Genomic DNA, 12,873 nt, shown 5'->3' with positions numbered 1-12,873 from the left:
GGGGGAGGGGTAGGGATGGGGGGAGGGGCTGGGGAAGGGTCAGAGGTGGGGGAGGGGCCACATTTGGGGGGAGGGCCACAGCTCGGGGGTGGGGGAGGGTCACAGTTGTGGAGAGGCAAGGGTGGGGGAGGGGCTGGGGTGGGGGAGGGGTAGGGATGGGGGGAGGGCTGGGGAAGGGTCAGAGGTGGGGGAGGGGCCGCATTTGGGGGGAGGGGTCACAGCTTGGGGGGAGGGGTCACAGCTGGGGGAGGAGCCACATTTGGGGGGAGGGGTCACAGCTGGGGGGAGGGGCTGCATTTGGGGGGAGGGGCCACAGCTTGGGGGTGGGGGAGGGGCTGGGGTGGGGGAGGGGTCACAGCTGGGGGGAGGGGCCACAGCTTGGGGGTGGGGGAGGGGCTGGGGTGGGGGAGGGTCACAGCTGGGTGGGCGTGGCCATTGATTGGGGTGGGGTGGGGGGGGCGGGGGTCCGACCTGAGCCTCTCCCCCATCCCAAGACCCCTCCCACATCCCGGGACCCCTCCCCCAATTCTGGGACCCCTCCCCCAATTCTGGGACCCCTCCCCCAATTCTGGGACCCCTCCCCCAAATCCGGGGCCCCTCCCCCAATTCCGGGACCCCTCCCCCATCCCGGGACCCCTCCCCCATCCCAAGACCCCTCCCCCAATTCTGGGCCCCTCCCCCAATTCCGGGACCCCTCCCCCACTCTGTGACCCCTCCCAATTCCAGGACCCCTCCCCCATCCCAAGACCCCTCCCCCATCCTGGGACCCCTCCCCCAATTCTGGGACCCCTCCCCCAATTCCGGGACCCCTCCCCCATTCCAAGACCCCTCCCCCACTCCAGGACCCCTCCCCTAATTCCGGGACCCCTCCCCCAATTCCAGGACCCCTCCCCCATCCCGGGACCCCTCCCCCATTTCAGGACCCCTCCCCCAATTCCGGGACCCCTCCCCCATCCTGGGACCCCTCCCCCAATTCTGGGACCCCTCCCCCAATTCTGGGACCCCTCCCCCAAATCCGGGGCCCCTCCCCCAATTCCGGGTCCCCTCCCCCATTCCGGGTCCCCTCCCCCAATTCTGTGACCCCTCCCCCACTCCGGGGGGGTCTCACCCTCCCCTCCCCCCTCCCCCATTCCGGGTCCCCTCCCCCAATTCCGTGACCCCTCCCCCAATTCTGGGGGGTCTCACCCTCCCCTCCCCCCTTCCCCATTCCGGGTCCCCTCCCCCAATTCCGGGACCCCTCCCCCATTTCAGGGCCCCTCCCCCAATTCCGGGACCCCTCCCCCATTTTAGGGCCCCTACCCCCAATTCCGTGACCCCTCCCCCAATTCTGGGGGGTCTCACCCTCCCCTCCCCCCTTCCCCATTCTGGGACCCCTCCCCCACACTGGGACCCCTCCCCCAATTCTGTGACCCCTCCCCCACACTGGGACCCCTCCCCCAATTCTGGGACCCCTCCCCCCAATTCTGGGGGGTCTCACCCTCCCCTCCCCCCTCCCCCAGTGCCCCCCCGGGGGTCCCAAATCCCACCCGGGGCCCTGCGGCCTCGGAGCCGTCTCGGAGCTGCTGGAGGGCGGCGCCTACGGATCCCTGGTGAGCCCAAAATTCCTCCAGATCCCCCGAACTCCGGGAGTTTGGGGGGAATTTCCGGGATTTTTGGGGATTTTTGGGAATTTTTTTTTAATTTTTGGGAATTTTGGGGGAATTTTTTTTAATTTTCCAAGAAGTTTGGGGGGTTTTTGTGGAATTTTGGGGGATTTTTGGGAATTTGGGGGGGATTTTTAGGAATTTTTTTAATTTTCTGAAAATTTTGGGGAATTTTCTGGGAATTTTCTGGGAATTTTTTGGAATTTTTTTGAACTTTTTGGGAATTTTGGGGATTTTTGGGAGTTTGGGGGAATTTTTTTGAATTTTCCAGGAATTTTGGGGAATTTTGGGAAATTTTCAGGGGATTTTTTGGGGAATTTTGGAGAATTTTGGGGAATTTTTAGGGAATTTTTGGGAATTTTGCCAAATTTTGCCGAATTTTTTTTAATTTTCTGGGAATTTTTGGAAATTTTTGGGGAATTTTCTGGGAATTTTTGGGAATTTTCTGGGAATTTTGGGATAAAGATCCCCCAAAATTTGGGAAAAAGTCCCCAGAAATTTGGGGAAAAAAATCCACAAAAATTTGGGAAAAATTCCCCAAAAAGGGGGGGAAAATCCCCAAAATTTGGGGAAAAAAATCCTCAAAAACTTCACAAAAAATCTCAAAAATTGGAAAAAAATCTCCAAAAATTTGGGTAAAAAATCCTGAAGAAATTGGGAAAAAATCCCCAAAAATTGGGAAAAAAATCCCCAAAAATTGGGGAAAAATCTCGAAAAATTTGGGTAAAAAACCTTGAAAAAATTGGGAAAAAATCCCAAAAAATGGGGAAAAAAATCCCCAAAAATGGGAAAAAAAATCCCCCAAAAATTTGGAATAAAATCCCCAAAAATGGGGAAAAAATCCCAAAAATTGAGAAAAAAATCCCAAAAAATGGGGAAAAAATCCCCAAAACTTGGGGAAAAAAATCCTCAAAAACTTCACAAAAAACCTCAAAAATTGGAAAAAAATCTCCAAAAATTTGGGTAAAAAATCCTGAAAAAATTGGGAAAAAATCCCCAAAAATGGGGAAAATAAATCCCCAAAAATGGAAAAAAATCCCCCAAAACTTCAGAAAAAATCCCCAAAATTTGGGGAAAAAATCCCCAAAATTGGAAAAAAATCTCGAAAAATTTGGGTAAAAAATCCTGAAAAAATTGGGAAAAAATCCCCAAAAATGGGGAAAAAAATCCCCCCAAAATTGGGGAAAAAACCCCAAAAATTGGGAAAAAATCCCCAAAATTTGGTGAAAAAAATCCTCAAAAATTGGAAAAAATCCCATAAAATTTGGGTAAAAAGCCCTGAAAAAATTGGGAAAAAATCCCCCAAAATGGGGAAAAAAATTCCCAAAAATGGGAAAAAAATCCCCAAAAATTGGGAAAAAAATCCCCAAAATTGGGAAAAAAATCCTCAAAATTTGGGGAAAAAAATCCTCAAAAATTGGAATAAATCTCCAAAAAATTGGGTAAAAAATCCTGAAAAAATTGGGAAAAAATCCCCCAAAATGGGGAAAAAAATTCCCAAAAATGGGAAAAAAAACCTCAAAAGTTGGAAAAAAATCTCCAAAAATGGGAAAAAAGTCCCCAAAAAATTGGGGAAAAAATCCCCAAAAATTGGGAAAAAAATCCCCAAAATTTGGGGAAAAAATCCCCAAAAAATTGGGGAAAAAATCCCAAAAATTGGGAAAAAAATCCCCCAAAAATTGGGAAAAAAATCCCCAAAAATTGGGAAAAAAATCCCAAAAATGGGGAAAAAATCCCAAAAATGGGGAAAAAATCCCCAAAAATGGGGAAAAAAATCCCCAAAAAATTGGGGAAAAAATCCCCAAAATTGGGAAAAATCCCCGAGGTCCCAAAATTGGGGTTGGGGTCTCCCAAAATTTGGGTTGGGGGTCCCACGTTGCCCCTCCCCCAGCAGGAATTCGCTCGGGACGTGGCCGGGGTCCTGCTCAGGGGGGGGAGGGGCGGCGGCTCCGACCCCTCCCCCACCCCCGACGGCGCCCGGGAGCTCTTCCTGCAGGTGGGGGAGGGGCGGGGTTGGGGAGGGGGCTGGGAAGGGGGGGAGGGGCTTCAAGGGTGGGGGGAGGGGCTGTAAAAGTCAGGGCGGGGCTTTAAAAATGGGGAGGGGCTTCAATAGTGGGGGAGGGGTTTTGAAAATGGGGAGGGGCTTTGAAAGTGGGGGCGGGGCTTTAAAAATGGGGGAGGGGCTTTAAAACTGGGGAGGGGCTTCAAGGGTGGGGGAGGGGCGTAAAAAATGGGGGAGGGGCTTTAAAAATGGGGGAGGGGTTTCAAGGGTGGGGGAGGGGCTTTAAAAATGGGGGAGGGGCTTCAAGACTGGGGAGGGGACTTGAAATTGGGGGAGGGGTTTTGAAAGTGGGGGAGGGGCTTTAAAAATGGGGGAGGGGCTTTAAAATGGGGGAGGGGCTTCAAGGGTGGGGGAGGGGTATTGAAAATGGGGGAGGGGCTTTAAAATGGGGGAGGGGCTTTAAAATGGGGAGGGGCTTCAAGGGTCAGGGAGGGGTTTTAAAAATGGGGGAGGGGCTTCAAGGGTGGGGGGAGGGGCTTTTAAAATGGGGGAGGGGCTTCAAGAGTGGGGGATGGGACTTGAAATTGGGGGAGGGGCTTTAAAAGTGGGGGAGGGGCTTCAGAGTGGGGGAGGGGCTTCAGAGTGGGGGAGGGGAATCCCAAAATTGAAGGGGGGAGGGGCAAAAATGGGTGGGGGAGGGGCAAGAATGGGTGGGGGAGGGGCAAAAACTGGGCGGGGTTTAAAGGTGGGGGAGGGGTTTTTGTTTTGAATGGGGGTGGGGGAGGGGCGGCCACATCTGCCCCTCCCCCCACCCCCAGCTGATGGGCGGAGCCTTCCCCGGATTCGACGCCCGGGACCCCCAAATTTGGAGCCCCCCCGAGACCCCCCCGAAACCCGAGTGAGCGGGGGAGGGGCACGGGGGGGGTGGGGGAGGGGATTGGGGGGGTCCTGGGTGGGATTTTGGGGGTCCCAGGTGGATTTGGGAGGGAATTTTGGGGGTCTCAGGTGGATTTTGGGGGTCCCGGTTGAATTTTGGGTGTCCCGGGTGGATTTTGGGTGTCCAGGTGTGAATTTTGGGTGTCCAGGTGTGAATTTCGGGTGTCCCTGGTGAATTTTGGGTGTCCAGGTGTAAATTTTGGGGGGTCCCGGTTGAATTTTGGGGGTCCCAGCTGTGAATTTTGGGTGTCCAGGTGTGAATTTTGGGTGTCCAGGTGTGAATTTTGGGGGTCCAGGTGTGAATTTTGGGTGTCCAGGTGTGAATTTTGGGTGTCCAGGTGTGAATTTTGGGGGTCCCAGGTGAATTTTGGGGGTCCAGGTGTGAGTTTTGGGTGTCCAGGTGTAAATTTTGGGGGTCCCAGGTGAATTTTGGGGGTCCAGGTGTAAATTTTGGGGGTCCCAGGTGAATTTTGGGGTCCAGGTGTGAATTTTGGGGGGTCCTGGGTGAATTTCGGGTGTCCCGGGTGGATTTTGGGTGTCCAGGTGTGAATTTTGGGTGTCCAGGTGTGAATTTCGGGTGTCCCTGGTGAATTTTGGGTGTCCAGGTGTAAATTTTGTGTGTCCAGGTGTGAATTTTGGGTGTCCAGGTGTGAATTTTGGGTGTCCAGGTGTGAATTTTGGGTGTCCAGGTGTGAATTTTGGATGTCCAGGTGTGAATTTTGGGTGTCCAGGTGTGAATTTTGGGTGTCCCTGGTGAATTTTGGGTGTCCAGGAGTGAATTTTGGGTGTCCAGGTGTGAATTTTGGGTGTCCAGGTGTGAATTTTGGATGTCCAGGTGTAAATTTTGGGTGTCCAGCTGTGAATTTTGGGTGTCCCAGGTGAATTTTGGGGTCCAGGTGTGAATTTTGGGGGGTCCCAGGTGAATTTTGGGTGTCCAGGTGTAAATTTTGGGGGTCCCAGGTGAATTTTGGGTGTCCAGGTGTAAATTTTGGGTGCCCATGTGTGAATTTCGGGTGTCCCTGGTGAATTTTGGGTGTCCAGGTGTGAATTTTGGATGTCCAGGTGTGAATTTTGGGTGTCCAGGTGTAAATTTTGGGGTCCAGGTGTGAATTTTGGGTGTCCAGGTGTGAATTTTGGGTGTCCAGGTGTGAATTTTGGGTGTCCCTGGTGAATTTTGGGTGTCCAGGTGTGAATTTTGGGTGTCCCAGGTGAATTTTGGGTGTCCAGGTGTGAATTTTGGGTGTCCCAGGTGAATTTTGGGTGTCCAGGTGTGAATTTTGGATGTTCAGGTGTGAATTTTGGGGGTCCCAGGTGTGAATTTTGGGTGTCCAGGTGTGAATTTTGGGTGCCCAGGTGTGAATTTTGGGTGTCCAGGTGTGAATTTTGGGTGTCCAGGTGTGAATTTTGGGGGTCCAGCTGTGAATTTCGGGTGTCCAGGTGTGAATTTTGGGTGTCCAGGTGTAAATTTTGGGGGTCCAGGTGTGAATTTCGGGGGTCCCAGGTGGATTTCGGGGGTCCCAGGTGAATTTCGGGATAAATTTGGGGGGAGGGGTCTCACCCGTGAATTTTTGGGGGGTTCTAACCCCGCCCCTCCCCCAGCGAGGCTCCGCCCCTTCCGGTGGAGCCGCCCTCGAGCGACCACACCTACGCCAGGTGGCGCCAGGAGCCGGCCCCGCCCCCCACAGGTGAGATAAGCCCCGCCCCTTTGTCCTTATATGGGCATATGTTAAGCCCCACCCACTCTGAGCATACCTGTGCACGTCTGGTTAAGCCACGCCCACTTGAATGCCAAGCCACGCCCACCTTGAGCTCATCAGTCTGTACCGTGTTAGCCACGCCCACTTCGACCTTATATGGGAATCCCTGATTAAGCCACGCCCACTTCGAGCTCAGCCAAATAAGCCACGCCCACTTTGACCGTATATGTGCCTGCACTGTTAAGCCACGCCCACCTGGAGCCCAAACCACGCCCACCTTGAGCTCGCCTCTGCGCACATGGTTAAGCCACGCCCACCTGAATGCCAAGCCACGCCCACTTCGACCTTATATGGGCACCCCTTATTAAGCCACGCCCACTCCAAAGCTCACCTGGGCAAGCCACGCCCACATTTAACCTTGTTTGTGTACACCTAGTTAAGCCACGCCCATTTGAAAGCCAAGCCACGCCCACTCTGACCTTATTTGTGCATTCCTTAGTAAGCCACACCCACCTGAGAGTCAAGCCACGCCCACTTTGACCTTATATGGGCATCCCTTAAGCCCCACCCACTTGAAAGCCAAGCCACGCCCACTTTGACCTCATATGTTCCCACCTGATTAAACCACGCCCACTTGAAAGCCAAGCCCCGCCCCCTCCGAGCTCAGCTGGGCGTGTCCCCGCTCTGACCCCGCCCCCTTTTCTTGTCCCCGCCCAGGTGAGGAGGGGGCGGAGCCGGAAGTGCCGAAGGCGGCGGGCGGGGGAGGGGCGGACGAGCGGCAATGCACGCTGTGCCTGCAGAGCGGGGACGCACCTGCCCAGGTGAGGGGGGCGGGGCAGGGGGCGGGGCTCAGGTGATGGGGGAGGGGCCCGGGGGAGGGGGAGGGGCACGCTGTGCCTGCAGAGCAGGGACGCACCTGCCCAGGTGAGGGGGGCGGGGCTCAGGTGAGGGGGGAGGGGGGAGGGGCACGCTGTGCCTGCAGAGCGGGGACGCACCTGCCCAGGTGAGGGGGGCGGGGCTCAGGTGATGGGGGAGGGGGAGGGGGGAGGGGCACGCTGTGCCTGCAGAGCGGGGACGCACCTGCCCAGGTGAGGGGGGCGGGGCCTGGGAGGGGCTCAGGTGATGGGGGAGGGGCCCGGGGGAGGGGGGAGGGGCAGAGGGAGGGGCCCATGTGAGGTGGGACAGGTGGGGGAGGGGCTCAGGTGAGGGGGGAGGGGCCGATGTGAGGTGGGACAGGTGGGGGAGGGGCTCAGGTGAGGTGGGACAGGTGGGGGAGGGGCTCAGGTGAGGGGGGAGGGGCTCAGGTGAGATTCCCCAGGTGGGGAAGGGGCCCAGGTGACACCGTTTAGGTGGGGGAGGGGCTCAGGTGAGAAGGTTTGGGTGGGGGAGGGGCTCAGGTGAGTCCGTTCAGGTGGGGGAGGGGCTCAGGTGAGGGGGGAGGGGCCCAGGTGAGGTGGGGCAGGTGGGGGAGGGGCTCAGGTGAGTCCGTTCAGGTGGGGGAGGGGCTCAGGTGAGGCTGTTTGGGTGGGGGAGGGGCTCAGGTGAGGTTCTCCAGGTGGGGGAGGGTCTCAGGTGAGGTGGGACAGGTGGGGGAGGGGCTCAGGTGAGGGGGGAGGGGCTCAGGTGAGGTTCCCCAGGTGGGGGAGGGGCTCAGGTGAGGCTGTTTGGGTGGGGGAGGGGCTCAGGTGAGGGGGAAGGGGCCCAGGTGAGGTGGGACAGGTGGGGGAGGGGCTCAGGTGAGGCTGTTCAGGTGGGGGAGGGGCTCAGGTAAGAAGGTTTGGGTGGGGGAGGGGCTCAGGTGAGTGGGGGAGGGGCTCAGGTGAGGTTCTCCAGGTGGGGGAGGGGCTCAGGTAAGAAGGTTTGGGTGGGGGAGGGGCTCAGGTGAGTGGGGGAGGGGCTCAGGTGAGGTTCTCCAGGTGGGGGAGGGGCTCAGGTGAGTGGGGGAGGGGCTCAGGTGAGGTTCTCCAGGTGGGGGAGGGGCTCAGGTGATGCTCCTGATGTGGGGGAGGGGCTCAGGTGAGTCCGTTCAGGTGGGGGAGGGGCTCAGGTGAGTGGGGGGGGGGGGCAGATCCCAAAAGGGAATTTTGGGGTAAAAAAATCCCAATTTGAGCCATTTCCAAGCCTTTTTAGGAGCCAAAATTTGGGAATTTTTTGGGGGGTGGGGTCTCCAAGGGCCTCCCCAATTTGGGGAGGGGTCCCAGGGACGGCAACAAATTCGGGGAGGGGTCTCCAGACGAGATTTTGGGGTGAAAAATCCCATTTTTCGTCATTTTCCCGACCCTTTTTCGGGCCTATTTTGGCTCCGGAATTGGGGATTTTTTCGGGGGTTTTTTTGGGGAGGGGTCTCCAGGACCCTTCTTTAATTTGGGGAGGGGTCTCCCAGGACGAGGGGCGCCTCCTGTACATGGGGCAGAACGAGTGGACCCACGTCAACTGCGCCCTGTGGTCGGCCGAGGTCTTCGAGGAGGGCGACGGAACTCTCCGGAACGTCCACGCCGCCGTGGCCAGGGGGCGGCAAATGGTGGGGAGGGGTCTTGGTGGGGGGGGGGGGTTGGGATTATTTGGGGAGGGGTCCTGGGAGGGATTTGGGATGTTTTAGGGGGGATTTTGGGGCATTTTGAGGGTTTTTGGGGGGTTTTGGTGGCTCAAAGTGGTGGGTGGGCAACAGGTCTACCCATAGAATTGTATTGAGAGGCACCAGGTCTACCCATAGAGTTGAATTGAGTGCCACCAGGTCTACCCATAGAGTTGAATTGAGTGACACCAGGTCTACCCATAGAGTTGTATAGGGAGCCACCAGGTCTACCCATAGAGTTGAATTGAGTGACACCAGGTCTACCCATAGAGTTGAATAGGGAGCCACCAGGTCTACCCATAGAGTTGAATTGAGTGACACCAGGTCTACCCATAGAGTTGTATAGGGAGGCACCAGGTCTACCCATAGAGTTGAATAGGGAGCCACCAGGTCTACCCATAGAGTTGAATAGGGAGCCACCAGGTCTACCCATAGAGTTGAATTGAATGCCACCAGGCCTACCCATAGAATTGAACAGGGAGCCACCAGGTCTAGCCATAGAGTTGAATTGAATGCCACCAGGTCTAGCCATAGAGTTGAATTGAATGCCACCAGGTCTACCCATAGAATTGAACAGGGAGCCACCAGGTCTACCCATAGAGTTGTATAGGGAGCCACCAGGTCTACCCATAGAGTTGAATAGGGGGCCACCAGGTCTACCCATAGACTTCAGTTGAGAGGCACCAGGTCTACCCATTGACTTGAATGGGAGGACATCAGGTCTACCCATTGATTTGTATTGAGAGGCACCAGGTCTACCCATAGAATTTAATAGGGAGACATTAGGTCTACCCATAGATTTGAATTGAATGCCACCAGGTCTACCCATAGAGTTGTATAGGGAGGCACCAGGTCTACCCATTGACCCCAATTAGAGAACCACCAGGTCTAGCCATAGAGTTGTGTTGAAAGACACCAGGTCTACCCATTGTCTTGAATAGGGGGCCACCAGGTCTACCCATTGATTTGTATTGAGAGGCATCAGGTCTACCCATAGAGTTGAATAGAGGGACATCACGTCTACCCATTGACTTCTATCAAAGGACACCAGGTCTACCCATGGAGTGGTATTGAGTGACACCAGGTCTACCCATAGCCTTGACTAGGAGGACATCAGGTCTACCCATAGATTTGAATTGAATGCCACCAGGTCTCCCCATAGTTGTACTGAGGGCCACCAGGTCTACCCATTGACTTGAATGGGGGGCCACCAGGTCTACCCATTGACTTGACTAGAGGGCCACCAGGTCTACCCATTGACCCCTATGGGAGGGACACCAGGTCTACCCATTGACTTGACTGGAGGGCCACCAGGTCTACCCATTGACTTGACTAGAGGGCCACCAGGTCTACCCATTGACTTGACTAGAGGGCCACCAGGTCTACCCGTAGACCCCTATGGGAGGGCCACCAGGTCTACCCATTGACCCCTATGGGAGGGCCACCAGGTCTACCCATAGACCCCTATGGGAGGGCCACCAGGTCTACCCATTGACTTGACTAGAGGGCCACCAGGTCTACCCATTGACCCCTATGGGAGGGCCACCAGGTCTACCCATTAACCCCTATGGGAGGGCCACCAGGTCTACCCATAGACCCCTATGGGAGGGCCACCAGGTCTACCCTTACACTCCCACATTCGACCAAATTTTCTGGGCCATTCCATGAAAATTTTTTCAGTGTTCCCTGAGAATTTTTTTGGAGATGGGAAAGGTTCTCACTTTTCCTTTCCCCCCCCTTCTTCCCTCCCAGCGCTGCGAGCACTGCGGTCGCCCCGGGGCCACCGTCGGCTGCTGTTTGGCCGCTTGCGCCGCCAATTATCACTTCATGTGCGCCCGGCGCTGCCAGGCCGCCTTCCTCAGGGACAAGAGAGTGTTCTGCCAGCGCCACGGGCGCCTGCTGGGCGGGGACGTGAGTCTGGGGGCTTCCCCGGGGGGGTTTGGGGGGTCCCCAGGGGGGTTTGGGGGGTCCTCAGGGGGTTAGAGGGATTTTTGGGGGGGTTTTGGGGTTTTATCTTGAGTTAAAATAGGGATTTGGGGCACTCGGTGGGGATTTGGGGAGGTGCCAGGGGGGATTTGGGGAGTCCCCAAGGGGGTTTTGGGGGTCCTCAGGGGGTTAGAGGAATTTTTTGGGGGGGTTTTGGGGGTTTATGTTGAGTTAAAAGAGGGACTTAGGAGGTGCCAGGGGGCTTTTGGGGGTTTTGGGGGGGATTTGGGGGGTCCCCAGGGGGTTTGGGGGGTCCCCGGGGGGGTTTGGGGGGTCCCCAAGGGGTTTGGGGGGTCCTGAAGGGGATTTGGGGGGTCCCCAGGGGGGTTTGGGGGGTCCCCGGGGGGTTGGAGGGATTTTTTGGGGGGGTTTTGGGGGTTTATGTTGAGTTAAAAGGGGGATTTGGGGCATTCGGTGGGGATTTAAGGAGGTGCCAGGGGGGATTTTGGGGGTCCCCAAGGGGGTTTTGGGGGTCCTCAGGGGGTTAGAGGGATTTTTGGGGGGGTTTTGGGGTTTTATCTTGAGTTAAAAGAGGGACTTAGGGAGGTGCCAGGGAGCTTTTGGGGGTTTTGGGGGGGATTTGGGGGGTCCCCAGGGGATTTGGGGGGTCCTTGGGGGGTTTGGGGGGTCCCCAAGGGGGTTTTGGGGTGAATTTGGGGGGTTTATGTTGAGTTAAAAGAGGGATTTGGGGCACTTGGGGAGGTGCCAGTGGGGATTTGGGGGGTATTTGGGGGGGATTTTTTGTAGGATTTGGATTTTTTGGGGTGGGAATTTTTAGGATTTTGGGGGTTTGGGGAGAAATTTTGGGGTTTTTGGGAAAGATTTTGGGGTTTGGGGGAGGAATTTTGGGGTTTTTTGGGATGGATTTTGAGGTTTTTTTGGGGTTTCCGGGATGGATTTTGGGGTTTTTTGGGGCGCTGAGTTGGATTTTGGGGTCCCCAGGAGCTGGTTCGGGACGGGGGCTTCGCGGTGCTGCGCCGGGTGCTGGTGGATTTCGGGGGGATCAGCCTCAAGAGGAAATTTTTGGGGGGTCTGGAACCCGAAGCCGTCAACGTCATGATCGGTGAGGGGGAGGGGAGCCCCAAATTCGGGGAGGGGTCCCAAATTTGGGGGAAATTTTGGGAAATTTGGAGGATTTTGGGCAAATTTGGGCACTTTTTTTTGGGGTGAGCTCCCAAATTTTGGAGAGGATTTGGGAATTTTGGAGTTTTGGGCACTTTTTTGGGGGGGATTTTGGGGTGGGATCCTCAAATTTTGGGGGAATTTTGGGGTTTTTTGAGGGTGGGGTCCAAAATTTTTGGAGGAATTTTGGGAATTTTTTTGGGGGGGGAATTTTTGGCCGTTTCAGGGCCGGAATTTTCCACATTTTTTTTCCCCCTTGGGAATTTTCCCTTTTTGGGGAATTCCAGGAATTTTGGGGAGGTTTTTTTTTAATTTTTGGGAATTTTTCAGGATTTTTTTGGGGAATTCCGGGAATTTGGGAACTCGGGAATTTTTGGGAATTTTTTGGGAATTCTTGGGAATTCCTGGGGGTCTCTCTGAGGGTCTCCATTCCCCCTCCCCAGGCTCCATCCGCTCCATCCTGGGGGCGATGACAGAGCTCGGGGGGATTTTCCAGGGATTTTTTCCAGAACTTCCCGGGAATTTTTTGGGAATTTTTTTGGGAATTCCGGGAATTTGGGAACTCGGGAATTTTTGGGAGTTTTTTTGGAATTTTTGGGAATTCCTGGGGGTCTCCCTGAGGGTCTCCATTCCCCCTCCCCAGGCTCCATCCGCTCCATCCTGGGGGCGCTGACAGAGCTCTGGGGCATTTTCTGGGAATTTTTCCCAGAACTTCCCGGGAATTTTTTGGGAAATTTTTCCAGAATTCCAGGAATTTGGGAACTTGGGAATTTTTGGGAGTTTTTTTGGAATTTTTGGGAATTCCTGGGGGTCTCCCTGAGGATCTCCATTCTCCCTCCCCAGGCTCCATCCGCTCCATCCTGGGGGCGCTGACGGAGCTCTGGGGCGTTTTCCAGGAATTTTTCTGGGAGC

At 55.3% G+C, this 12,873-nt stretch overlaps 1 protein-coding gene across 1 annotated transcript in view; it reads left to right on the top strand.

Annotated features, from left to right (window-relative positions):
• Nucleotides 1–12,873, top strand: part of LOC111944770 (uncharacterized) — a 56,552-nt gene that overhangs the window by 12,543 nt on the left and 31,136 nt on the right. The window contains exons 8-15 of the mRNA XM_086864857.1: nucleotides 1,500–1,589; nucleotides 3,535–3,639; nucleotides 4,464–4,543; nucleotides 6,181–6,266; nucleotides 6,996–7,099; nucleotides 8,662–8,799; nucleotides 10,606–10,764; nucleotides 11,782–11,902. Of these exons, the coding sequence (XP_086720983.1) occupies nucleotides 1,500–1,589; nucleotides 3,535–3,639; nucleotides 4,464–4,543; nucleotides 6,181–6,266; nucleotides 6,996–7,099; nucleotides 8,662–8,799; nucleotides 10,606–10,764; nucleotides 11,782–11,902 (883 nt within the window). The remainder of the gene's footprint in view (nucleotides 1–1,499; nucleotides 1,590–3,534; nucleotides 3,640–4,463; nucleotides 4,544–6,180; nucleotides 6,267–6,995; nucleotides 7,100–8,661; nucleotides 8,800–10,605; nucleotides 10,765–11,781; nucleotides 11,903–12,873) is intronic.

This window comes from Cyanistes caeruleus, chromosome 28 (genome assembly GCF_971803275.1).
Source record: "Cyanistes caeruleus chromosome 28, bCyaCae1.hap1.1, whole genome shotgun sequence".
In the NCBI taxonomy this organism is placed as follows: domain Eukaryota; kingdom Metazoa; phylum Chordata; class Aves; order Passeriformes; family Paridae; genus Cyanistes; species Cyanistes caeruleus.
This window is presented reverse-complemented; position numbering and strand designations above follow the sequence as displayed.